Source organism: Macrobrachium rosenbergii, chromosome 10, assembly GCF_040412425.1.
Source record: "Macrobrachium rosenbergii isolate ZJJX-2024 chromosome 10, ASM4041242v1, whole genome shotgun sequence".
Taxonomy (NCBI): Eukaryota; Metazoa; Arthropoda; class Malacostraca; order Decapoda; family Palaemonidae; genus Macrobrachium; species Macrobrachium rosenbergii.
In genome coordinates this window covers 27,022,706-27,049,849 of record NC_089750.1, presented here as the reverse complement: position 1 = coordinate 27,049,849, position 27,144 = coordinate 27,022,706, and the positions used below count along the sequence as shown (strand labels likewise).

General features: G+C 41.0%; 1 protein-coding gene across 6 annotated transcripts in view; it reads right to left on the bottom strand.

Annotated features, from left to right (window-relative positions):
- LOC136842568 (gastric triacylglycerol lipase-like) overlaps window positions 1–27,144 on the bottom strand; it is a 141,450-nt gene that overhangs the window by 66,221 nt on the left and 48,085 nt on the right. For all 6 annotated transcript variants that reach the window (XM_067110061.1, XM_067110056.1, XM_067110057.1 and 3 more), the window contains 2 exons: window positions 21,721–21,818; window positions 176–321 (listed from right to left, as the gene is read on the bottom strand). In XM_067110061.1, coding sequence (XP_066966162.1) covers window positions 176–321; window positions 21,721–21,818 — 244 coding nt within the window. The remainder of the gene's footprint in view (window positions 1–175; window positions 322–21,720; window positions 21,819–27,144) is intronic.

The following is a 27,144-nucleotide window of genomic DNA, read 5'->3' as shown; positions in this document are numbered from 1 at the left end:
TAACTCTTCAGGATGTTTATTCGGACATAAAACAACTGAAAACTGCCAATAACTAAAATTTGATAATTCCGTGAAATTCAGAGGCCGACGCACCACTTAAAATATCAATTCAGAGGTCGACACACCACTTAAAATGTCACTCTCATTAAATTTAAGATTACTGGGCTCAACTTACATTAATATCCTTAGAAAATGGGGCTAAATACTTGATGGGGCTAAGAATATGTGCAGTCGTAGCTACAGGCCCTAGTCCAAACATGGCCTTCACTTTCTTGTTATATTCTGGACGAGCTGACATACCAGCAAAAAACATGGTAGTTCCTGTGAGCAAGTAGAAGTAATTATGCAAGAGAGGCAATAATTAGAAAAAAATGCAGAGTAACTTCATGTTTCAATTATCCATTAATGCCACAAGCTTAAAATCTTGAGAAGTTTAATGCTTAAATCTTTGCTTTTGCCTTCAATTGAAAAACAAATAAAAACAAGTGCATAAAAATATGAAAAATGCCAACACCAATACAGTACACAACTAATTGGTACCTGAATTTAATCCACCAAGCAAACTAGTACTGTATGCTTTAAACCTAGACATAACGAGAAAAAGTTTAAAACAGAATGCATGTAAAAGAGAATATGGTCTTTTGTTGTTGACCTTTTCAGCTTCAATGTAGATATGCTTACTAAAAGGCAAAATGCAAGCATTGGCAACTGAATGCCTGAGCAAAGGCATATTGCATAATCTGGCATATAACTGGTGAAATCACTCTTCTTTGTATCTAATCTTCTTTATATATTTCAATCAAAACACTTTACGTTTAATGACTATCATACGCCATTTTTGGCAGCATTGCAAAAACTTTTTCCTTTGTAATTATTGTAAGTACAGTATTCCTTGAAACCTGTCCTTTCCCTCTCACTTACCTAACAAATATTCAGTATTTCAATGTAAGCACATACCAGTAATTCCATCTCCCTTCTGTCACTACCTACCAAACCTCCTCCCACGTCCAAGCCCTAAATTTGTAGTTTTTGCCTAATACTCTTGATCTTACATGATTCATACCAAATGCCAAGTTATATAGCATAACTGAAAAAAATCCAGAAAATGTGGAGAATGAACCACTCCTGGGAAAGATTTTTATCTAAAATTTCCAAATATCTAACTCTGAAAACCAAAATTTAAACAGTTTTTGTTCTCCATGTACAACATTGCCCTAGATAGCCTTACACTTCAGTTTGAGGTGGTGAACAACATCTCTCATTCTTCCTAAATGCAGAATCCCTTCAGCCCAGCTATACTTTCAAACATTAACTTTTCATCTGGTTCCCCTGGTCTCCTACAAATTTGCATTCAAACTTCTTCAGCTGTCTTATTTTTGGGAGAAAGCTTTTCAGTCTACTGTATGAGAGTTGAAGAACATGGCTCAGTGGTCTATTAAAACCACATTATATTAATATTTGATAAAACAATCTTCCCCAAATTGAAAAGATATTTGATAAAACAATCTTCCCCAAATTGAAAAGATATTTGATAAAACAATCTTCCCCAAATTGAAAATATTTGATCCAATTGGAGAAGATGAGGGAGAGGAAAGTGTTTTTATGTAGCAAATATAAAATCTGTTCTACTTAGCTAGGAAAGAAATTAAAGTAAATGCAACTTGGAATGTCAGCTAGCTCAGTCACAACTGAGAAACATGATTGACAGCTCAGCGTGTCTCATTTAGAGATTTGTACGTTGGTCAAGAAGGAAGGTAACTGTTAGTAAGGATTTCAAAAAATTAGATGGGTTGAAACAAGATGAGTTGAGCAGAGGCAGAGAGGTGGATACCCATCTAGCCAACCCCTTTGAGAAGCCATCAAAGGATGGGAGAATGCATCAAGAAATTAATGGGAAGAAGTTGCACTGGTAGAAGGGGAAGGTATACTGCCATTAACATGCATATTTCACTTGATTCATTAGTGTCATATGCTTGCAAATAGCAAAAATAGTCAAGGTTCAAACCTTAAAAATAAGAGTTTTAATGAGAATGAATTCCTGTTTATTGTTAGGAGAATATTTGCTTTTTACATTTCCTTCAACTACTAGGCTAATAGGCTCTTGGAAACATCATGATGAGGTGGTGGGGAGGTCTGGGAGGAGACATGCAAGTATAGTTGCAAGGTCTAACAGTTGGTAGCATGACTATGTGTATCCCTGAGTTTAGGAAGGGAACACTGGAAACATTTTTGGCAGTTCCTGCTACATCTGAAAGGAAGGGGAAGGAGAAGGATTTTAAAGAAACATCTGGATGACTATGAAGTGTTTGCAATGAAGTCAGGGAAAAATCCCAGTGATTGTCAACTTACGGTAGATGTGATAATCTGGTAGTGTAAGTTCACTGATCCACTAGAAGTGCTGTTTCAATATGTCATATGAGGCAGACTTATCAATGGACTCATATAACGACTTTAGGGGCAGCAGACAACAACCGGACGATTCAAATTTAGAGGAAAAGCTTCTGAAGGAATTCTATATTAGTTAAAGTTACTGAAGAGAGATTGAGTTTCTGGAGAATTTGTAACATTCTGCCCCTGGATTTGAACAACTTGGGGTAAAACCATTTATAACCCTTGATAGCAGACACATATACAGGCAGTCCCAGGTTAACGGTGGGCTCGGTTAACAGCGATTCGGTTTTATGGCGCTTGTCTAGCAACAAAAATCTGCAATTTTCGGCGCCGAAAATCGCTGATTTCTGCTTATCGGCGCCGATAATTGGGTATTGGCGCCGATACATACCTAACAGAGGCCCCGATAACAGAAATTCCGCGCTTTTTGGCGCCGATAACCCCCGAAAATCGCTGATTTTCGGTTAGCGGCGATTTTCGGTTATCACCACACCCTCAGAAACAGAACCCCGCCGATAACTGGGGACTGCCTGTACTGTAATTTGATATTACCTTAGATGTCAGTACCATCAGTGTGTCATTGGCTCAGCAAGTAGAAGTAAAAATTTAATACACCGAAAGTCAGGTACAAAAGTAACATAAAGTACTGAAGTATTACTTTATTTTTAGCATAATAGAAATCAATTCTGTTCTGATGAAATATGACATTTTTATGATAAAATTTGATATATACTTACCAAGCAATTACATAGCTATTAGCTTTCTACACAGCAGTCTAACGAAATTAAAATTTTCGCTGTGGCGCTACCATCACTTGTGTAGGCGACAAGGTCCTGCCCGCTTTCGGGACTGATAGGTACAACTCAGCAAAGAGGATCAATTTGTTTGATGCCCAATGTCCATTGTGAGGAGGGCAGGCTCTGATTATGTAATTGCTTGGTAAGTACACAAAAAACTTTATCATAAAAATGTCATTTTTATATAAGTGACTTACCAAGCAATTATATAGCTGATTCCACATTGAGAGGGGGTGGGAATCATGGACATGTTCTAATTCAAAACATTAATAAAGGTAATGGCTTTGAACCAGGAAGGCCAATGCTTATTGTACCTTACCTGGTAAAAGAGCTGCTTCAGTCAGGTACTGCCTTTGGTCGGCACTCATCTTAACCTGTAGAGGGTGTGGCAGTATGGCCAAGAGTCACCTCTACTTCAGTGGGTACTTTGCAGCCATGGAAGTTCACCGATGGCTGACAAAGACAAAAATATCGCCCCTGCCCTGGGCATAGACCAGAAATAAAAACAAAGCACTGTCATCTACAACCAGAATTAAAATCCACCATCCCAACCATTAAAAACTGACGGGTACTCCAGGCACACTGTACCCCCAAGCTTCCCTTAAACTCAACGACCTTACAACAAGGTGAAGAGACAGTAGAGGGACAGAGAGCCCCCTATGCTTCCTTTCCCAAAACCACGCCAGCAACGGATAAAGGACCCAAAGTACAACAATTATCAAACATAGTTTCCACGTCTTTAAGAAAATGTGAAGCAAACACGATCTACACTTCCAAAATTTTGATTGTAGAATGTTTTCGAGAGATATGTTATGCTGAAAAGCCACAGACGTTGTGACAGCTCGAACCTCATGAGCTTTGACTCTAAGGGAAGGTAAAGCATCTTCATGAACTTGAGAATGCACTTCTGTAACCAGACTTCTAAGGAAGACAGAAAGGGCATTCTTCTGCAGAGGTTGTGAAAGGTTCTTCACTGAGCACCAAAGCTTGTCAGAGGGTACTCTGATCTTTTCTGTCCTCTGAAGTACTTCAAGGCTCTCACAGGACAAAGAAGTCTGAGCCGAGGATGTCCATTAAGCTTTTAATAATGAACGAACGAACAAGGCCATGGCTTAGAAATGTCCTCATTCTTGGTGAAGAAACCAAGAGAGAGAGAGAGAACATACTGCCTTCCCATTTGAAAAGCCTACCCTCTTGTTGAAGGCTTGCCGCTCGCTAACGCGTTTGGCTGTCGCCAGTGCCATGAGAAAGAGAGTCTTCCTAGTGAGATTTTCAATAGAGGTTGAGCTGAGCAGTTCAAAAGTTGAGCTTGAATGCCATTTCAGAACAATGTCCAAATTCCAGGAGACTACTCCAGGCTTTTCTAATCTGGAGGTTTTGAAGGATCTGATGAGGTCGGTGAGGTCTTGGTTGGATGACAGATCCAGCCAGGCCTCTATGCTTAAACATTGATGAAAGCACTGACCTACTGTATACCCCTTGATGGTAGGGGGAGACAACTTCCTATCGGTCTTCAGGAAAAGAAAAAAGTCAGCTACCTGGCTTACAGAGGTTTCAGAAAACGAGATGTTATTATGTCAGCACCATCCTTTGAAAACTGACCACTCGGATTGGTAGAACCTGCTAGAAGATCTTCTGCACCTAGCAACAACTTCTGCAGCTTGCTTTGAAAAGCCTTTCACTCTGACGAGGCTCCTGACAGTCTGAAGCCTGCCTGGGCCAGAGCGGACAATCCTTGATGGAACCTGAGGAAGTGGGGCTGTTTGAGCAGCGAATGTTTTGTGGTAGGAGTCTTGGGAAGTCCACTAACAGACGCAGCAGATCCGAAAACCAATCCTTCCTTGGCCAGAGGGTCATTGAGATGTTCTGGTGAGAGGAGAACTTGTTGAATACCTCCCTGATTAATCTGAAATGTGAGAAGGCATAGACATGCAGGCCCGTCCAGTCCAACATCATGGCATCCGGCCCATGCGAGAGGGTCCGGGACTGGGGAGCAAAAGAGAGGCAGACGACGATTTCTCGATGTTGCGAAGAGGTCCACAGTTGGTTTGCCCCAAAGTTGCCAGAGATTGTTGCATACAAGGGAGTCCAGAGTCCACTCTGTCGGCAAAGCGTTATTGCAGCAACTCAATTTGTCTGCAAGGACATTCATTTTTCCCTGCATGAAGTGAGTGATAGTCTTCACCTGGTACTCCTTTGCCCAGAGAAGATGGTCTTTCAGCGTCTCGTAGAGAAAGAAGGAGGGGATGCCCCTTGTTTGCCGACATTAGACAGTGCCGTGGTGTTGTCCACATAAACCGCTACTACTCTACTGGTGTCGAAACTTCGACAAGAGAGATTGTACTTTTCTGCAAGTTTTGGTATAATTTTTATATATTCTTTCTAAATTTACATACAGTGGAAACACGTATTATGTAGAAGAAAGATATTATGCTTTGGTGTGTTTGTATTTATTTGTGAAAAGCATTGTGTTTGGCTATTTCATTTATTTAATTGTAAGTATACATGTAATAGTGCTTAAGTATCGGTCATCAGCTGTCTGTTGGTAAGGTTGTTGGTCGAACGTTTGGTTGGTAGGCGACGGTCATGAAGGCAGTCTCGTCACAGCTTTGGTGCAGTGTAGTTGTATCTAGCAGGGACTCAAGAAAGGGGAATGCTGCCAAAGTTGTTGGTGCCTTCACGTCCACTAAAGTATTCCTTTTCATCTTAAAGTTCATTTAGGGAGATTTCCTTTAGGAGATATGCATATCTAAATGTAAGGAGAATTTCTTGGAGTGAGCTTTGGATGAGGGTTACAAAGTACAGATTGTGCTCAAGCCAATCCCATCCTCAATTCAGGCTAGGGGTATTGAATGTGCCATTTGAACTAACAGTAAGTTTATATCATTTATGTCTTAGATTAATATATACACAACACAATGCAGTCTTTTAAGTGCAGTTTGGAATATGAGTGAAGTAACCTGGGTGTCGTACTATAAGACTTAGGCTTCGATTAGGTTAGTACGTTTCAAACCGTTTAGGCTATACGATCACTTTACGATTTGAAACGCTATACTTATTCTGAAAGAGTTGGAATAGCCGGAAACTAGAGGAGAGAAGGCCTGGAGACCCACATGAATGGCCTTTAGTTCCTTCACACTGATGTGGAGAGCTCTCTGATCTACAGACCACATCCCTGAAATCTTCTGACTCCCTAGAAGGGCTTCCCAACCTAGATCTGAAGCGTCGGAACAAAATTCTAGGTTGGGGTGCAACAGTAGAAGAGACTTCCCTTCTTGAAGTCTTTCTACGGACAACTACCATCGAAGGTGCGTCTTGATCTCTGAGGAGATGGGGAAAATGAAGGAGTCCAGTTGGGTTTTCCTGCTCCAGCACACTTTTAGATAAAACTGAAGAGGCCTCATGTGAAGTCTGCCCAACTTTGCGAATGGTTCTACTGATGCCAAGGTCCCCAGCAGACTCATCCACTGAAGCACTGAGCAAGTCCTGAGGTCTAGGAATTTGCAGACAGTCTGGAGACAGAAGTCGATCCGTTTCGGAGTGAGAAAAACCCGAAAAGTCTGAGTCTAGAACCATCCCTAAATAGGGAATCTTCTGTGTCAGAACTAATTGCAACTTGTGAAAGTTGACCAAAATGCCCAACTCCTGTGTCAGACGAAGAGTCTTGTTTAAGTCGTCCGCACACTTCTCCTCTGAAGGACAGCGGAGCAGCCTGATCATCGAGATAAGAGACAAATATTGACGTTGAGAAGGTGAAGCCATTTCCCAAGAGGAGCAAGGATTAGAGTGAACACTTGTGGGGTGGTTTACAGGTCAAAGCACAAGGCTCAAAACTGGAGAACTTTGCCCCGAAACACAGCGCACAGGAACTTTCTTGAATCTGGAAGTTTCAGGACATGGAAATAAGCGTCCTGCATGTCCAGGGTGACCATCCAGTCGCCCTGATGGAGAGAGGACATGACAGAGTGACTGGTTTCCTTATGAAATTTGGTTTTCAGCATGAAATGATTCAGGGCGCTGACATCCAGAACTGGTCTCCAGCCCCCTGATGACTTGGGGACCATGAAGAGACGGTTGTAAAATCCCTCCGAGTTGAGATCCAAAGCCTCCTCTGCGGAGAAGGACTCTACTTCTTGAGAAAGGGCGGCAAGCTTCTTGGAGTGAGCCAAGTAAGCACTCAAGTTGATCGGTGACTTGGATAAGGGAGGTTTCTCTTGGAAAAGGGATGGAACATCCTTCCCTCAACACTTGAACTACCCAAGGTTCTGCCCCTCTGTGGCTCCATTCCTCCCAAAAGAGGTGTAGCCTGGCTCTGACCAGGGCACGAAGGACTGTGTTCTCATTTCTTAATGGCTGATTTAAATGAAGACTTCTTGATCGATCTAGGAGAGGGGCACAGATTGGTCTGAGGTCTAGGTTGAGATTTAGACTTTCCTCCTCAAAAGGGCTGCTGTAGAGGAGAGAAGGACTTGGTCATTGTTGTGGGAGCTTCCTTAGGCCACTTGGAAGATTGAGCCAGAAGATCAGTTGTAGATTTTTTCCGGAGGTCAGACGGGATCTCCGTAACTGTATCTTGGGGGAAGAGATGGGATCTGTCTAATGGAGAGAACAAGGGGGCTGACTTCTGTGTTGCGGTGACTCCTTTAGTGGCGAAGGAGCACCACAGTTCTCACTTCTTCAAGATTCCCAGCGAAAACAGGGAGGTGAGCTCTTAAGAGCCATCCCTGACTACCTTGCTCACTGCCTTGTCTGCACAAGACAATACTCCCAACCGGTCAAAAGAGAAGTCTTCGGCCAAGACTGGACAATCCTTGACCTTCATAGCTAAAGCCCCCACCGTCCAATCAAGGAAGCTAAAAATTCCTAATACCTTGAACAGGTTCTTGACAAGATGGTCCAGTTCAGGTGATGAGAAGGAAATCTCAGCTGCAGAGAATGCAGAACGACGTGTGGCATCAACCAAACCGGAGAAATCCCCCTGGGAGGAGGCAGAGACTCCCAAGGAGGGAATTTCCTCAGTGGCGTGGAATCGATACTTTTTCTTGAGAAGTTTGGAGGGAGGAAAGGCAAAGGTTGCTTTACCCTGGCCCCTCTTCTTGGCCAGCCACACATCCACTTCGTGAAGAACTTTCTTCGAGGAAGAGGAAAGCCTAGTTTGGGGAGGCAAATGATGTCAGCAGTCCGTTTCCTCATAAGGAATGTCAAGGCTGGGGAATCAGGAGCAGCAGGCTCAAAGAAGTCTGGAAAATTTGCTAAAAAGAATCTTGGCAACGATGAATAAGCAGACGAAGGAGCGGTATCTTGTTCCGGTTCATCCTCATCTGAAGAGACACGGGATAAGGAGGTGGCCTTGCTCTTGGAAACAGCAGTTTTCTTCTATAAGAAGCACATGAGTTCCTCAAGCTGATACTGAATTGAGGCTAAAGCAGAATCTTCCTGGGCTGATAAAGAGGGAAGAGGCGCCAAGCGCCCAAACGCTGGCGCCAAGCGGTTGGGTGTGGAAGACAGAAGCGGCGAAGCAGGCATCAAATGAGTTGAAGGAGAGGGGTGCTCCCAGGTGAGAGAGCGCTTAGCAGGTGGTGACGGGTGCTCACTTGAAGTATCATGTTGCTTTGAGATCAAAATAGGGTGCTCGCGACTCGAAAAAGTTTCCAGACTATTCCAAGAATGTTGATGATGAGCAGAAGAAACTGCAGGAGGGCTGAGGACTCACACTAGCCTCCTTATATCTCTTGACAGGAGGGAAGCTGTCTGCCACATCACAGTGCCTCTGCAAAGGCCGAGAGACGGAAAATCGATGCCACTGACGCCTCGCGTCCGGCAAAGAGTCTTCTGAATCCAATTATAGACGAGAAGCACTGAATGAGAAGCCTTTCCAATGGTGCATTGTCGTAGCCTTGGACTGTGCAAGAGGCTTGAAGGAGGAGGCGACCGCCCATGGGCAAACCCAACTGGCCTCCCTTGGATCTTTGGTATGTCTTCTCCCCAGTGTGGGCAGCGGGACAGTGACCTTTGTCTAGGAGCACCAGTGGGATGGGCAGCCACCTCCTCAACACCCACTAGGTGCAACACTGACACTTGGCGCCGATTTCCAACACAAAATCCCTGAAAGAGGAACCTAATTCTGTAACAGTATTGGCTACGAGAACCTGGTAAAGGAGTCTGGGGTAAAGGTGTAGGAGGGCTAAGGATGGGAGACATAACATGAATCAAAGGAGAAGAAACAGAGCTATCTTCTACCACATTAGGTAAAGAAGGACTCTCCTGACTAGCTCTACTTTCGGCTCTTAAGGGCCGCCTTACTTTTCCTATCTCGGTCTAATTTGTCCAATCCTGGCATTCCAGACATGTAAGCTCTCTACTACATTCCTGCCCTCTACACTTGACACACTTAATGTGCGAATCATAAGTCACCTTAGCAAGTCTAGTTTAACACCCCTCAATACAATAACGAATGCTTGAAGAGCTGGAGTCAGACATATTTGACTATCTTTAGAAATAAATTTAACTAACAATATTACTAAGATAGCAAAAGCCACCACAAAATGAGAGAGAATACTTAACCAAAAATACAGAACAATATCCAAAAAAGATGAAGCAGCGACTGCACGAGACTACCGATGTTAATCGGGAGCCGGCAGAAAATGAATTGATCCTCTCTGGTGAGTTGTACCTGTCAGTCCCAAAAGTGGGCGGGACCCTGTCACCTACACAAGTGATGGTAGCGCCACCGAGAAAATTTGAATTTCATTAGACTGCCGTGCAGAAAGCTAGTATCTATGTACCGTAATTGCTTGGTAAGTTACCTATACAGTATAAAAATTGGAATTCTCATCACTGTCGAAATAACCTACAGTTGTTTAAGAAGTATTATAGCAGTTTTTATGTCTATTATATCTGCGGGTAAAAACCCTAGCTGCTATGTTTAGCAGCTCACCTAACAAACAGGATAGTCTTATCAAGCACTTCTAAGAAAAGTCTTTATATGAATTAAACTTTGGACCTGAATTTCTATCTGTTAGCCATCAGTGAAACTGGTCTTTAACAGAAATATTTACAGTAAACCCCAGTATTTGTGGGGGATGCGTACCACACCCCCGCGAATAGCTAAAATCTGCAAATACTTAAAACCCCTCTAAAAACAATTAGAACTGCCTATTTTGATAGCTCAAACACAAAAAATGCTCTAAAAAAGGGATTTTGACAAAGGAAAAATCTATTTCTGGGTGAAGACCTGTGTCGCCGAGTGAAATGTCCCATATAGCACACATTTCTAGGTATAAATATTTGCTAGATATACCAGAGAAAAAAGCTATACAGCTAATAGGATGCCAGAGTTACTACCTCGGGAGCGATCATCCTTATAGGATGTCGGTAAGTCATCTAGGAGCGAGTGGAAACCACTACCACAGATGCTTAACCCAAATAGATCTCTCCTCTCCCAAAACCCCTCTACCTAAGGGGTGCCGTTACAGCGGTCCTTCTCTGCTCGCTACTACTACTTCTACCCAGAACCATCATCCCGAAATAGCACCCAAGCTTTGGCCAGCCTAGGGTGGGAAAAAAGGAGGGAAGGGTTCACTGGGTGACACAGGTCTTCACCCAGAAATAGATTTTTCCTTTGTCAAAATCCCTTTTCTGGGATCGACCTGTGTTGCCGAGTGAAATAGTAGCAGAGAATTGGCCATAAAAGCTTGTAAACATAAAAAGTTAAATGTCAAAATCTAAAATTTTACTAAGAAAAATAAAATTAATTTTGAATATGCTTTTTACTTATCCAAATAGAATAACAAATTATATAAATATGCACAAGTTAAGCTTTTACTTATCCTAAACAATACAAAACAATGTAGCTAAAGATATAGCTTTAACAATCTAACTAAAAAACCATCACCTAAAATAACAAAATTTGGTGAAAATTTTTAACAAGGATGGTATATACAAAGACTGGAGTGGTTTGTGAAGCAACTCAAACTCAGTCAACAAGGTAGAAAGGACGGGAATACAAGCGAGGCAGGTAGGTGAGAGGTATACCAATTGGTAGGGCAAGCAAAATACAAATTACAATTACAATTACAAATTACAAAAAATAACATAATACTAAGCTGACTCTGGGGAAACAATGTTCCCTGCAGCGTCAGCAGAAAATTTAAGAGCCTCTAAGGACTTAATGTAGTGACGTTTAAAAACTCTAGGGGATTTCCAGCCCATATATTTCTTAATTTCATCAAAATTCATATGTTGAAAGTAATTAACTGAGGTGGCTACAGCCCGGAAATCATGGACCTGGGGGATTGAATCCGGGTTGGCTTGTTTAATAAAATAAAGGATTTGTTGTCTAATACCATTCAAGGAGATGGTCCCACCATTCTCTCTAGCAAAAAGTGGACCTGAAGACCTTTGAGAAGTCCTTTCAAGGTAAGCTTTTAAGGTAACTACCGGACATAAGGAAGGATCCTCCGGAAGAGGTATAATCTTCCAGGGAGACCACCTAATTTGAGGGTCTTCATTCTTGGCTAAAAACATTTGGTCCGGAGAAAGTAGAACCTCTCCTGATGGGAGGAAATCCACATGATTCGACTCTCTAGAAAGGGCTGAAAGTTCAGAGATTCTAGCTCCTGAAGCCAGGCTAATTAAAAACAGTGTTTTCCTAAGAAGAGTCGAATAAGAGCAAGATTCATTATTTGTGTCTGAAGCTAATCTTAGAACGTCATTTAAAAACAAAGAAACCGTTTTAAGACGGGTTGTTGGTCTAAGACGAGCACAAGCTTTAGGAATAGAGGAAAAATACGAATCTGTTAAGTCAATGTTAAATCCCAACTGAAATATCTTCTTTAAGGCGGATTTAGTAGTAGTAATGGTACTAGCAGCCAGACCTTTATCAAAAAGGGCCTTAAAAAATGAGATTGTGAGATTCGTAGTCATAGTATGAACGTCTGATTCTTTCAGGAAGTTGGCAAGTTTCCTTACTGCCGAATCATACTGACGGAGAGTAGATTCTCTCTTATCTGATTCTAGAAACATTGTGTTCAGAGGGTCAATATTAGCATTTTTCTGAGCCGTAAACTTCATGAAATCCATAAAGTTAGGGCATTCAGCATTCCTGAGGAAGCTGACAAAGTCTGAGTTTGTACTACTTGGGTTAATTTTGGATGAGGAATCTGAATGGCTCTGAGTTTCAGCTCTAACAGAAGAGGAAACCAGTTGCTCTTCGGCCAGTTGGGGGCTACTAGAACTATCCGACCTTTGAATGACCTGAGTTTGTGTAGAACTTTCCACAGAAGATTTACTGGAGGGAATAGGTAGACTTTCTGCCATTTGTTCCAGTCTACTGACATTGCGTCCGTGGCGTAGGCCCGAGGGTCCAGGTTCGGAGCTATATAACACGGTAGCTTGTGATTCGATTCCGTGGCAAACAGGTCCACCTGGAGTCCCGGAATCTGTTGGCAAATCCAGTTGAAGGAATTCTTGTCCAGAGACCATTCTGATTCCAAAGGAGTCGTTCTTGACAGAGAATCTGCAATCACGTTCCTTACTCCTGACAGATGCGTGGCGGACAAGTGCCAATGATTTTTCATTGCTAATGAAAAGATTGCTATCATTGCATGATTTATGTGACTTGATTTGGAACCTCCCCTGTTCAGACAATGAACTATCGCTGCACTGTCCAGGACTAATCTGATATGTATGTTCCTGGCTGGACGTACGCGTTTCAGAGTCAGGAAAACCGCCATTGCCTCTAGAATATTGATATGGAAGTGACGAAAGAGATTCGACCAGGTTCCTTGAACTTTCTTGTTTTGTGAATAACCTCCCCACCCGGTGAGAGATGCGTCCGTGTGGATGATCAGAGCTGGTGGAGGGAATTGTAGAGGAATTGATTTGGAAAGACTTTTGGCCGTTGTCCAAGGTCGAAGTCTTTTCTTTAAGATTGGAGGTATGAGGGAGACTTTCTCCCTGAAATTGTAATTGGCTCGACTCCGCCACACTCGATTTATGTCCTTCAGTTTTGCTTTGAGAAGTAGGTCTGTTACTGATGCAAACTGAAGAGAACCTAAGATTCTTTCTTGAGTGCGACGAGAGGCTCGTTTGTACCTGAGAAACTGTCTTGCTTTGGCTATCTCTTTGCATTTTGCTGGAGGAATTGAAAGTTTGTGGGTGTTTAAATCCCACTGGATACCCAGCCATTGAAATCGGGATGCCGGAATCAGACGAGATTTCTTTGTATTTATGTGAAATCCTAGATACTCTAGAAACTGAATGACCTTTCTGGTCGCCTTCCGGCACTCGGTGTCGTTGGGAGCCCAGATTAGCCAATCGTCTAGATAAGCCACGAGCCTGATGCCCTGAGACTTCAGTTCCTGTACCACAGCTTCTCCTAGTTTGGTGAAGACCCTGGGTGCTATGTTGAGCCCGAAAGGCATTACTCTGAAGGAGTAAGCCTGTTTGCCTAGTCTGAACCCTAGATAGGGAGAGAAGGTTCTCGCTATCGGGACATGATAATAAGTGTCTGTAAGATCTATAGAGGTGGTGACAGCCCCATGGGGAAGTAAGGTCCGCACCTGAGACACGGTCAACATACAGAACTTGTCGCACTGAATATAAGAATTCAGAGTTGATAGGTCTAATATCACTCTTCTTTTGTCTGAGTCTTTCTTTGGCACGCTGAACAAGCGTCCTTGAAATTTTAGATGCCTGACTTTCTTTATTGCCTTCTTTAAAAGAAGGTCTTTTGCGTATTATAACAGATCCGGTGTTGGGGTCTGATAGAATCTGACTGGTGGAGGAGGCCCTTCTATCCAGCTCCACCCTAGACCCTTTGAAACAATACTGTGGGCCCATGGACTGAAAGTCCAATGGTCCCTGTAGAGGCGTAAGCTCCCACCTACCTGAGGAGGCTCATTTGTTAGAGGGCTTATTGTCTCTGCCTCCTCTTGAGCCTCTGCCTCTAGACTGGGGTCTGGATCCGGCCCTAAACCGAAAACCGCCTCGACCTCTAACGCCCCTAGACTGGCGGTAGCCTTGAAATGACCCCTGAGATTCATAGGCGGGGTTGAAGGCTGGAGAGGTTACATAAGCTGCTGAACCAGCAGGGTGGTGAGTTGGCTGGTTCAGCAAGACATACTGGGGTTGTCCCTTGGAGGTGGAAGGTTGTGCAATTTGAGTGACTGGAACTGCCTGGACAACTGTCTGGGTCTGGGGTGCCTTGTATGGATGGTACCTCCTTGTCCTCTTTCTACCTTTAGGCTGAGGGCCCGAAAACTCAGAAGACTTCCTCTTAAAAGGAAGTCCCCAACGAATCCTAAGATTCTGATTGGCCCTGGAGGCCTCGCTGATGACGGTGTTGACCGCGTCCTCAGGAAAGAGGTTAGTACCCCAGACAGAAGATTTAATGAGCTTGTTTGGCTCGTGTCGGATGGTAGCGTCAGCCAGCACATGTTTCCGGCAGTTCCGTCTTGCCACCACAAAATCGTATAAGTCACTCTGGAACGAGGCCAGAAGTGACTTAGGATCCTGAAAAGAGGTTCGTCCTTGTATACAGCAGATGTCAACTCCGCCGAGGTGACAGAGTTGATGGACCTGCTGAGACGGCACCTAGCATCATATTCTGCTTTAATCAGAGACTCCGGAATCCTGGGCAACTGCTCGCTGAAAAGATCCGAAGCGCACTCCGGATCCAGCCTGCCTACTGTAAATGTTTCAGGAGCCCCAACCCAGCAATCCAGGTCTCCCGGAAAGAGAAGAGATGTAGGGTCTGTCTCACGAAGCTATGGCATCGGCTTCTCCTCTATTCCGGCCTGTAGAGTCAGTTCTGCTATCTTGGATGTACAAGGGGTGGGAATGTCCTCGTGGACAACGAACATCGTATACCGCCCCTTGTGTGGAGTTAGCTTAGTATTAGCGCACTCCCAGTCAGAGAGTATTCTGACCCATGCAGACTGCGCTTGATCCCTGGGGAAGATCACTGTCTCCTTGGGGACCTTGTCTTCCCTCACCAGGGCTTCCTCCGATAAACGGGCGTATCCCGGGAAAGGAAAAACAAGATCCGCCGGGAAGAACTCGTAGTCTTCCACAGGGCGGGTGCCGCAACCTTCGATGGTTAACTTACCATTTGCAAAGGGGGCATTAAAGGCGAGATGCCAAGGGTTACAGTCCTCATAAGCAGGCAGCTTCGAGGCGTCCGGGATGGAGTAACCCTGCTGCTGTACCGGACCGGAATTAACTAGTCCGGCAAGCGACTCCTCCTGGGTTTTCAGTCTCTCAGCCAAAGACTGAACATACTTGCCTGATGTCTCAAGACTCGAGGCGAGATCTCGAGACATCGTCTCAAATTGGGAGTTAACCTGTTCAGATAACTTTTTCATTAGCGCTTCCGCGAAGGCCTCAGGGTCAAAATCAGGTTTTTTAGACCTGCTCGCCTTGGGTCTCGACCCCTTAGAAGGGGGAGTAGCCTTCTGGGAGGAAGTCGAAGGTTTGGGGGCCAACGATGACCTGGCGGAACTCGGCATGGCCGGGATCTTCGGGGGTTTTGACACTTTGGGTAATGCCTTCGTCTTCATTAAGGACTTCACCTTGGGGATCACCGACCCCGAACAGGCCCCAAGGGTGGAGACCTTAGAGAAACCTTGGAAGGATGAAGACGAAGATGCAGGAGAACTAAAAGACATTGAATTTTTAAATCTACCTGCCTCACTTACATCCCTACCTTCCTCCTCCGGATCGATGGCCATCGGTTCGACGTTGATATTGATGTTGGCCACTTCCCCGCACAGTTCTTGCTGTTCCTCTGGCGGGACCTGGGTCTCGAACCTAATCCTGTTAATCAGGGGCTCCACCACTTCGGGGGCTACTGCTGCAGAGGATCTGGCCGTAGGGTACAGGACGTTACAAATGTCCTCTGCCAGCACATAGGGGCGTCCCTGACCAACGTTGTGACCGAAGCCGCCGACCCAGATCTTCAAAGTAGCATGAGATGAGGCTTGGCGGGACCGAGGGACCTGAAACCGGATATAATGTCAATATAAGGAATTGACGTATAAATTCTTTCGTTATAGAAGATGTACTTCAAAGTTGTTTGAAATATTCATGTGCGTATGTCAAAAGGTTAACGTACCGAAGCATCAATCACGTCCTGATAAAGGGAGTAGCATACATCGCAGCCATCTGGATGCCAGACGAGATGATCATCCACCTCGACTGCGCAGCTGGCATGCGACCTGCATGCTACGTGGCCACAGGGTTGCTGCAGATAGGCGTTACAGCCCGGCTCCTGACAATGAACCACCTGTAAGAGGAATTGATACATGAGTATCAAAGAAATAACGCCGGAACAGCTTCACGGCTGTGGTAAAAGACTAAACTAATAAAACTTAATGTAATAATATTCCCCCCACGCCGGAGTTGAGATCTGGGGTAAACAAAAAGGTTACGGTGGAACGTTCCAGTACAATCTGAACAGGGAGGCCAAGCCTGAAGTCGATCACACCGGAGAGCAATTCCGATGACGCCGGAGCGTCTCGTAAATTAACCACACAGAAATCAACAACCGGGGAGGGCTAGTCGCCGGAGCGAAGGTTCCGGGACTGATTTCCCGGAACACAGTTCACGGAAACTACATAATAAATAACATTGAAATTAGCATTCAGCCCGGCATCTCCACAATTCCGCCGTAAAAAGAAGGCAACCACGCTCAAGCTATTGTTCCTACTAGGAACTAAACAGCAAGCTAACGATAGCCGCCGGAATGGGTCCGGATGACGGAACGGCGGAGAAGCAGGGGCAGAGAAAACATGGCGACTGCAACAGGTCAGGTGCCTAAACACCTTCCACGAAGCGTCATCTCAACCAAAAGGGGCAAATGAGCATTGCTCTAAAATGCCCCAAAGGGAGAAGCCATGTAGACCACGTCTGATAAAAAGGGAGTGAGATAAACACGAGAAGGAGAAATAGATAATATCTATAGCCTAGCCTAACCTTCCAAAGTTAACACCTGCCCAGGAAGGCTAGGACACGCCAGAGAGATGAACGAGAAAGGGGCACTAGCACCAAACCACACCTTCCAAGATTTGATGAATCAAACTGGTCAGGGAGGACGGGCAGGCATCCAAAACTCGAACGAAGGCCACCCAAGGAAACCTACCTTACCTAGGCCTAGAAGCCAAGGTAGGAAGGAAAACTGGGGCCAGCTTAGCCTACCTTCCGAGATTCAACAGAGTCGAACTGGTCAGGTAGGCTAACGGATAACACTACCAAATATCAGACGAAAGGAATATAGGGATACATAATAAAATTGAAATGTTATAATAACAAAATATTTTTAAAAATGCACCTACAAAAAGAGCAGAAAGGAAAGGATAGGCTAGGCCTCACTTTCCACTATTCTAAAATATAATAATAGTCGAGCGCGTCAGAACGAGCGAAAATTGAAACTATCATTATAAAAGAGGAGCATATATAAATAATCTTCAATCTTCCAAGACGTCAGAAGATATGAGAGCTTGACAGGAATACAGTTTATCAGACAGTCCAAACAGTTGAAGAAGGATCCTGTTTTTCCTCTGGTGGCAGTACTTCAAAAGGTGGCTAGTGCCTTGGCCAACCTATTATCTAACCAACAAAGAAACTGGGGTTGTTTCTGTTGTAAATACAATTTTACTCAAGATTTAAGGATCCTCTTGTAAATTTCACAACAAACCATGAGTTTTCTATATACTAATCTAATTACTATTATTATCAAAAGTATATGTTTTGGACATGTTTGGAAAAGTGATGACAAGTAACAATTTGCCAGAAAAAAAGCAGTTGATATGGAAGTAGTAAGGAGATAACTAATAAAGGCTCAGGAAATCCTGAAAAAAGGAGGATAGAAGAAAACCTAGTTGGATTTCAGACAAAAAGCACAGAGGACAGAGGATAGTGGAGAGAACTCATTTCAAGTCTAACCCCCAAAAAGAGAAAAGCTAATGTCAAAATACCAGTAAAAAATGATTAAATCCTTGATCATGATTCAGAGAATACTGAAATTATGTTGAATTGGAAGAAAACCAAGTACAGTCATATCCTGAACTTATGTGAGGTTAGGTTCCAGACAGCCTCGCGCAAGGCGAATTTTCGTGTAAGTTTGGCATTGTCTAAAAATGCTAATAAATGCTTATTTCTAGAGTTTAAAAACTAAATATGACCCTAATCATACTCCCAAAGTACTAAGCTAACTTTTAAATGAAATCAAAGTTACTGTAATTTCATTTCAAAGTTAGCTTAATACATTACCCTTAAAAAAAGAAATAAATGGTTGACGTAAAAATATAGGAGTGTGAACGTTACGTATACTATTAATCTCTCTCCCCATTCCACCAATCTATTTTTAGAAGTCTTCTCAGCCCCATTTTTAAGAACTTCTTTATTCTGTCTCTTTCTCTTGTTCTGAAATGCTCTATGTCTCTAAGTTTAAGAACGATGCATTTACAGTTCATAGACAGTAAAGGTAAAATTAGATCAATTTAAAATTATCTACTGTACAGGCAAACACATACAGAGAAACAGTAACACGCAGGTTGCGCTAACTCTGAGAGAGAGAGAGAGAGAGAGAGAGAGAGAGAGAGAGAGAGAGAGAGAGAGAGAGAGAGAGAAGAGATAAAAGTTGTCCTTACTTAAGAGAGTGAAGTTATTTATGAATTATTACGGACACAGAGAGAGAGAGAGAGAGAGAGAGAGAGAGAGAGAGAGAATGCTAATCGGCAACACTCCCCCTTCCTGCCTTACTAAATTGACATATTTGACAACTTTGCCTTTGAGCTTCTCTTCAGCGAGTTAATAAAAGATGAGGGAGAGATATTTGTTTGTTTAAAATACAAATTTTGTAATTACAGTTATATTATTATTATTATTATTATTATTTATTATTATTTAACCGTATTATTAATCTTATTAAAATTTGAAAATTAGTACTTATTATTAGGTAAATCATTTATTTATCATACAAAACGAATAAACATATACATGTATCATAAAAATTCTCTCATCTCAGTAAAAGAGAGAGAGAGAGAGTTATTATTTTTATTAATGTTGTTTAACCCTTAAACGCCTACTGGACGTACCATACGTCGACTAAAATTGTCTGTTGGGTGTCAAGTGGACGTACCATACGTCGACTAAAAATGCTTTTTTTAAGTATTCGCGGAAAAATAATTATAGGCCTAGTTTGCGAAAGGTTTTAAATCACGCGCCTTGAGGGATGCTGGGAGTTCACGGATCAAGCTGCTGTTTTGTTTATAAGCGTCACCCAGACGCGCATGCGCGAATTTCCTCCTTACCGTACCAGAAAGCATCAGCGCCGCATCGTCCGAGAGCGATTTTTTGACGCATCCGTGTTTTGCAGAACTTTGGTGAGTGTTTGCGTATTTGTGAGGCAATAGGACGTTTGCAGAGATGTCCCATCCCGTGCCTTTTACGACCCCTAGGAAGCATCGGGGTGTCCTGAGGGGCATCAGTAAATTTTTGAAAAAACTTTTTCCTTCGCTGAAAATCCTGGCATTTCTTGAGTCACCTTGTCGTAATTTTTTCGCCATTTTATATTATTCGTTACATAAAGTGTTATACATCAAAATGTGTGCAATTTCATGTAGAATACAACAAAAAATAAATCATTCTTTTAGCTTTTAACAGTTTTGAAATATTTTCATTTAAATCACGATAACTGACAAAATTTTAACATTCGGTCAATTTTGACTCGACCGAAATGCTCGAAAAACGCAATCGTAAGCCAAAATTCTTACATTCTAGTAACAATCAATCATTTACTTTTATTCTGCAACAAACAGAAAGTCTCCAGCACAATATTTCGATTTATGGTGAATTTTTGAAAAAAACTTTTTCCTTCGCTCCGCTGAAAATCCTAGCATTTCTTGAGTCACATTGTCGTAATTTTTTCGCCATTTTATATTATTCGTTACATAAAGTGTTATACATCAAAATGTGCGCAATTTCATGTAGAATACAACAAAAAATAAATCATGCTTTTAGCTTTTACCATTTTTGAAATATTTTCATATAAATAACAATAAATAGAAAAAATCAACCTTCGGTCAACTTTAACTCGATCGAAATGCTCGAAAAACGCAATCGTAAGCCAAAATTCTTACATTCTAGTAACAATCAATCCTTTACCTTCATTTTGCAACAAACGGAAAGTCTCTGGCACAATATTTCGATTTATGGTGAATTTTTGAAAAAACTTTCCTTCCATCCATGTAGCGAACTCCGCTAAAAATCCTAGCATTTCTTGAGTCACCTTGTCGTAATTTTTTCGCCATTTTATATTATTCGTTACATAAAGTGTTATACATCAAATTGTGCGCAATTTCATGTAGAATACAATTGAAATATTTTCATATAAATAACAATAAATAGAAAAAAATCAACCTTCGGTCAACTTTAACTCGATCGAAATGGTAAAAAAATGCAATTGTAAGCTAAAAACTTACAGTCTAGTAATATTCAATCAATTTCCTTCATTTTGAAACAATTGGAAAGTCTCTAGCACAATATTTCGATTTATGGTGAATTTTTGAAAAAACTTTTTCTACGTCTGAGCGTTACAATTCATGCATCATTTTGTGATAATATTTTCTCTGTGTTGCTTTAATCGTTTTACAATCTGTTATATACCAAAATCATCGCAATTTAGTGTACAATACAACTAAAAAAAATTAACTCATTAGCTTTAACCGTTTTGCTTACAGCGCGATTTGTATACAATTATATACAAGTTTTTTTTTTTTTGTCATATATTCCAATATTTATACATGATAATGATATTTTTTTTCATTTCTGATGGTTGCATACTAAACTTCAGGCAATGAGAAAAAAAGGAGCCACAAATGAACTCTTAATCTTAAAAACTAAGCGTGCTGTGAATTTTTGAAAAAAACTTTTTTTCAGCTTCGGCGCTAGCTCCCGAACACCGCCGGCATACGGGAGACGTTTTTGTAAATAGGGCTTCGGCGTTTAAGGGTTAATTTACACATAAAAGCTTGAAAACTTATAAATTACATAAAAAATTAAACAATACAATTTTGCAGGGTTTCTTGAGGATTTGCAAATGATCGTGTCTGTGAAAAACTCGTGTATGACATTTAGTTAGGTTCCAATGACAAGTCCGTGTGTCTGTGAATTCGTGAAACTCTAATTGTACAAGTTCGGGGTATTACTGTAAGGAGATACTGGCTGCAGAAGAAAATGAGTTAGCATTTTATTAATTTTGCAAAGTTAAGTAATTTAGGTGCATCAAACAGATGAAGTTGGGTACTTCCATAATTAAGGGTTGAGTGTAAAAAAATTAAGTTCAGTTCTTTGGAAAATGATGTATTCTTCATAATTACAAATATCTGATATTTTTAGTTTAATTTTTTTTTTATTAATTTTCTACTTAAAATAAAAATTACTAAATACACAAGACTGATTTTACTCCATTCTTTATAATTCACAACAAAGGACAGGATGTTAAAATAAAAACAATGCTTTAATTACAAACCCATGCTGTGTCCTATGTAGTAAAGCTGAGAATAACCAGTTGTTGCTAGAACGTAATCAATAACAGCTGGAATATCATATTCTGCCATTTCATCCCAACTGGAAAAATAGTAGGTGAAACAATGTTGTATTAACACAATGGCCCAACAAAAATTAATGTTAATACAATGAATTTCACCGCCAGGTAAAGAAGTATCATGTTCAATATAACTAACACAACTCTGTAGACTTTTTTTGTTCCTAAAAGAATTAAAAATGGCAAAAATAATCTCATTCATATACATGGAAAAATAATAGGGAAAGCCAAATTTTGTTACAATAAAGGCAAAATGATCATTTTCATGATAAAATTAATTATTTGGATACTTACCCACTGTTAAAGATAGCTTATACATGTACAGTATTTTTGCGCCATTAGGTGCGATCGGCATACAAAATTTTAAAAATAACGCTTGGCTAACCCGCTAGGACTGTCTCTGTAATCACCTGTTTCCCACCAAGTGGCACTGGAATGTTTACGTTATTGTCAGCATTCTTCATGACCACCCACTAGGATGTGGGGAGGCTGGGTGGGTTTCCACTTTAACAGTACAGTAGGTAAATATCCATATAATTAATTTTATCAAGAAAATTTCCATTATTTGAAATGAATCTTACCTACTGTTAAAGTTAACTGACTACCACACTGAATGAGGATGGTGGGTTAGTGCGGCCAGAGAAACAATATTCAGCCAAGCAAACTATAAGCTTTTTAATGAGGGAAAAAAGCCTCTCAACATTCCTGCCTGTTGTGTGATCCTCACTGGCAAGTACTGTCGCCAGACATTGGAACCATAACAGAGTGTAAGGCTCTAGTAGCAAGACTTGTCAGAGGATCCTTACAGGGAAAAAAGGACTCTATCTTGTAGAGTACTGGTTACTCCTGTGCCTGAGTCGAAAGCCCATAACCGACAGTCCAAAGCTAAAGACAACTACCACCTTCACATATGAAGGCGAGCTCCTATACACCAATGTGTACCTTCATGCTCCCAAAATTCAATAGCAGGATTTCCTAACAACTAATGATAAGATAGAAAGCACAGTTACATACTATCATACAGTATTTGGTTAGGGAGAAAATGTCCCCACCACAATGATAGGGCTAAGGCTTTACACCTCATGCTAAATTTGAACATTTCGCAAATAATATGAACAACAACACTTACTTCTCCCCTGAGGTGCATGATGATCTTCTCTAGGAAAAGGTTTTAGCTCTTTTGCTTACCGATGATGGATATCAATGTCATCCAAACATAAGTCCTTCGCTTACTGATGACGTACGCAAATGTCAAAAAAAAAAAAGACTGCACAAACCAGCAGACAAGATGAGGATCATTTTCAGCGAGTGTTCCTAATATTTTTTATATATATGCAACATGTATGTTTATCTATTTTCTATAGTTTTAGGTTTCTATTCTATAATTACATTTATCTTTTTTTTCTGCAAGAGAGAGAGAGAAAACATTTTATATTTATATGTAACAGGCATATTTATTTGTTTTACAGTTTTAGATTTTTATTCTATAATCACATTACTTATATTTCTTCTGCTCGCGTGTGACAATGTATAGAGAGAGAGAGAGAGAGAGAGAGAGAGAGAGAGAGAGAGAGAGAGAGAGAGAGAGAGAGAGAGAGAGAGAGAGAGAGAGAGAGAGATTTTTATGCATATGTAAAATGTATGTTTGTTTGTTTTGTATTGTTTTAGAATTTTATTGTATAAGTACATAAAATGTATGTTTATTTGTTTTGTATTGTTTTAGAATTTTATTGTATAAGTACATCATTGATCTTTTTTGAGAGAGAGAGAGAGAGAGAGAGAGAGAGAGAGAGAGAGAGAGAGAGAGAGAGAGAGAGAGAGAGAGAGAGAGAGAGAGAGAGGAATGAACACTTGGCTGGATGCCACTTATTTTAAGGAAAATTGTTACTTTGTCATTCATTTTTTCATATATTCCTTGGTGTAATTACAACTTTTGCATTGAAAAATGTATGTAATTTTTCTGGGTATATTATGGATTTGCAACGATGACTTTATTGCAGAATTTTTTTGGGGGAAATTATTTTTTGGGGGAAAGTGCAAAAATTTTCATGTATCTCGTAATTCTACTCATTATTTCACCTACATAAGGTTATTTTGAGAAATTTTATGCCATTGTATAGAGCAATCATTCAGCTGCAAAATGAAACAAAACTGAGCAGTCTTCCTTGAAAACTGTCATAGTTATGAGTCTTTGAACAAAAAAGGTATAAACATTTTTTGCACGTATCACATGGGTAACAGGCACTTTTCTTACAGAAAACGTGATGCTACTTTGTCATTAATTTTTTTATATTTTCCTTACTATAATTGCAGCTTTTTGTACTGTATTAACTAGGTAATTTACCTGGGCGTGCTATGGACAAGAAATGAAGACTTTATCGTAATCAGTTTTTTGGTAAATGTATTTTGGGGAAAGTGCAAAATTTTCTCGTATCTCTCAATTTCTACTTATTATTTCACCTACATAATAGTTATTTTCAGGGGGTTTTCTGCCATTGTGTATAGAATAAGTAATCAGCTGCACAATGAAACAAAATTGAGCGGTCTAACTTGAAAATTGTGTGAGATATGTGTCTCTGAACACACAAAAGTATAAACATTTTTACGCTTACCACTTGAGTCACTGTCACTGGCCACAAATGTAAATGTTTGCAAGTCATAAGTGAAAGGGTTAATGGAAATAAAGACGTTATTATGGTACAGAAGCCATGAAGATTTTTTTTTTAAAAATAGTGAAAACTGAGAAATCAACTCTGTGTGCATTGACTTAAGCATTCTTGGATATAGGAGTGTTTGGTCTCCTAATAACACAGATAAATACTTAACTCCTCCTCTTAAAGGGTTATGTCTGTCTAGGTAAACACTTAAGAATTCTAACTGGACATCAGACAGCTACTTCTTCCTTGCCTACCAAAGCAGTTAAATTAAGCACTGTCACAAATCTGGGAAGGGCTTTCACTTCTAATCTTTCTCTAAGCAATGAAAGGAAAAAAGAAAGGTTCCACTAGAACAACACCCACATACAAAAAAGGGCTTGAAGCTCAATAATATAAACCTTTAGGAGTTCTAACTGGACATAAGACAGCCACTTCAACATTGCCTACCAAAACAGTTAAACTAGGCATTGTCACAAATCTGAGAGGGGCTATATCTTTTCTTAAAGTAAGAAAAGAGGGAGATTGCCACTAGAACAAAGCCCACATACTAGAAAGGGCTTGAAGTTCACGAACATAATTTGCCACAGCAAGAGATAAAAGAAAGGTGTCTTCAAAGTTATTAAGCAATGCCTTATTAAAAGGCTCAAACTGAGGTTAAGTTAAAATCTGGAGGAGGACTACGTCTAAATTTCATCGTAAACCATGATAAGAAGACTGAAATTTCCAGCACAAAAGATAGAAAACCTCTTCAAACTTTAAACTGTGAGCAATATTCCAGTCAGCATGATGCAGAACTTCATGCAGTGTAAAGTGGTATCCTTTGATAGCTGTGACAGAAAACTGCTTTGTGTACCTAGGAGGGGGTGGAAGGGAATGGTGATAGGGACGTGCCAGTAAGAGTCTTCCAGATCTATAGAAACAATCCATGTCCCTTGTGGAATGATTGAACGTACTTGAGTAACAGTAGTCATCTGGAAACTGTGGCAAACAATGTGTTTGTTCAATTCTGATAGGTCAAGGATCACCCTCCATTCAGAGGGATCCTTCTTGGGGAAACTGAAGAGACATGCTTAGTGGCAAATATATGTATTTTTTCTATGGCTCTCTTTCATATGTTGACTGCGATTGGCAACTCTGCAAATTGTCCCAGTAGACGATAATTTTAAACCCACATAAAATCAGTAACCAGCAACCTATTGAAGTGGGAATTTCTATACCGGGTGTTTCAAAATTACAGGCCCCCCCCCCCCAACAGAACAAATGGAAAGTTATGAAGTTTTCTGCTATAGCCTATCTCCAAGTACATTATTTTAAGTTTCTATTAAGCTATTTTTCATTTTACATTTCTCATATTTTCAGACTGAGTGACGGAGTTAGACACAGCCATGGCTAACGACTCAGAAGAAATCAGATTGGTTGACCGAATCCGGGCTATAACCTTCAGAGAGGCCAGGGATGCTGGCGCATCCTTCATTTCATGTTCCTGGATAGCTAAATACATTAAAAGAGATGAATCCTTTGTTAAAAGAAACTGGAACAAAAATCCATATGACTGTCATTGCAAAAAGAGTGAGAATCTTGGAAGGCCTGAAGTCCTTTCTCAGGAGTCAAAAGACATCATAGTTGAGGCAGTGGGTAGACCAAGAAAGTCTTTACGTAAATTGGTGCTTGAACTAGAAACAAAAAGGGAAAAGAAGAGAAGTTATAGTGCTGTATATCGTGAGTTGAAAAAATCTGGTATCAAGCCATTTCATGCTATCAGCAAGCCCAACATCATTCAGCAACACAGAGAAGACCGTGCATGGTTTTGTGGCTCATTTCTTAAAGACTGGGATGAAGCTGACTTTCTCCATGTTGCCGCATCAGATGAATTCTTCATTTACACAGTCAGGAAGCCAAATCATAAAAATGACATCATTTGGGCTGCAAAGTTGGATGATATCAGCGATGACGTGCTCTATTGCCAAGTTGTGAAATTTCCTGAATGTTTGGAAATTTTTCTGTTTCACAGCCAAACGGTTAATGTGGATCATCAAAGAAAAAGGACAGTCATGGAATGGCGAATACTTCAGAGAAACTGTGCTTACTGGTGGAGTATTTCCTTTCCTCAAAGATCCTGAAAATGTGTTATCTGTTGAAGAAGTCACATTTTTACATGATAAGGCACCATGTTTCAAGGCTCTTCAGACACAGGAGCTGCTTCGAAACAGTGGTATCGATTTCTTCTCGTCAAGTGAATTTCCAGGTAGCTCCCCTGACCTTAATGTGTGTGAAAACATTGGTAGTATCTTAAAGGATCGTGTTGAAGTGCGCACAGTGAACTATGATGGTATACCAAGCCTTGACGACTTGCGAAGAGAGGTGACCGAAGTACTCAGGGAATTGGAGTTTGAGTCTCAGCTTTTTTGCGATTTGCTGAAATCATACTGCTCAAGAATGCAGGCTGTGGTACAGGCAGTTGGAGGCCACACACAATATTAAATACTCAGAGAGAAACTTAAATAAATACCTGTTCTGAATTACGTTTGTTTTTGTCCATATCAATTTTAGTTTATGCTGTAGAGGGGGGCCTCTAATTTCGAAACACCCTGTAGTATTTCTGTGAGGTAAGCTGAGTGCCCAGACAGTGTAAAAACTGTGACTTTATCTGGTACACTTTGCCTGACACAATGAAAGTCTTTACTATAGGCAT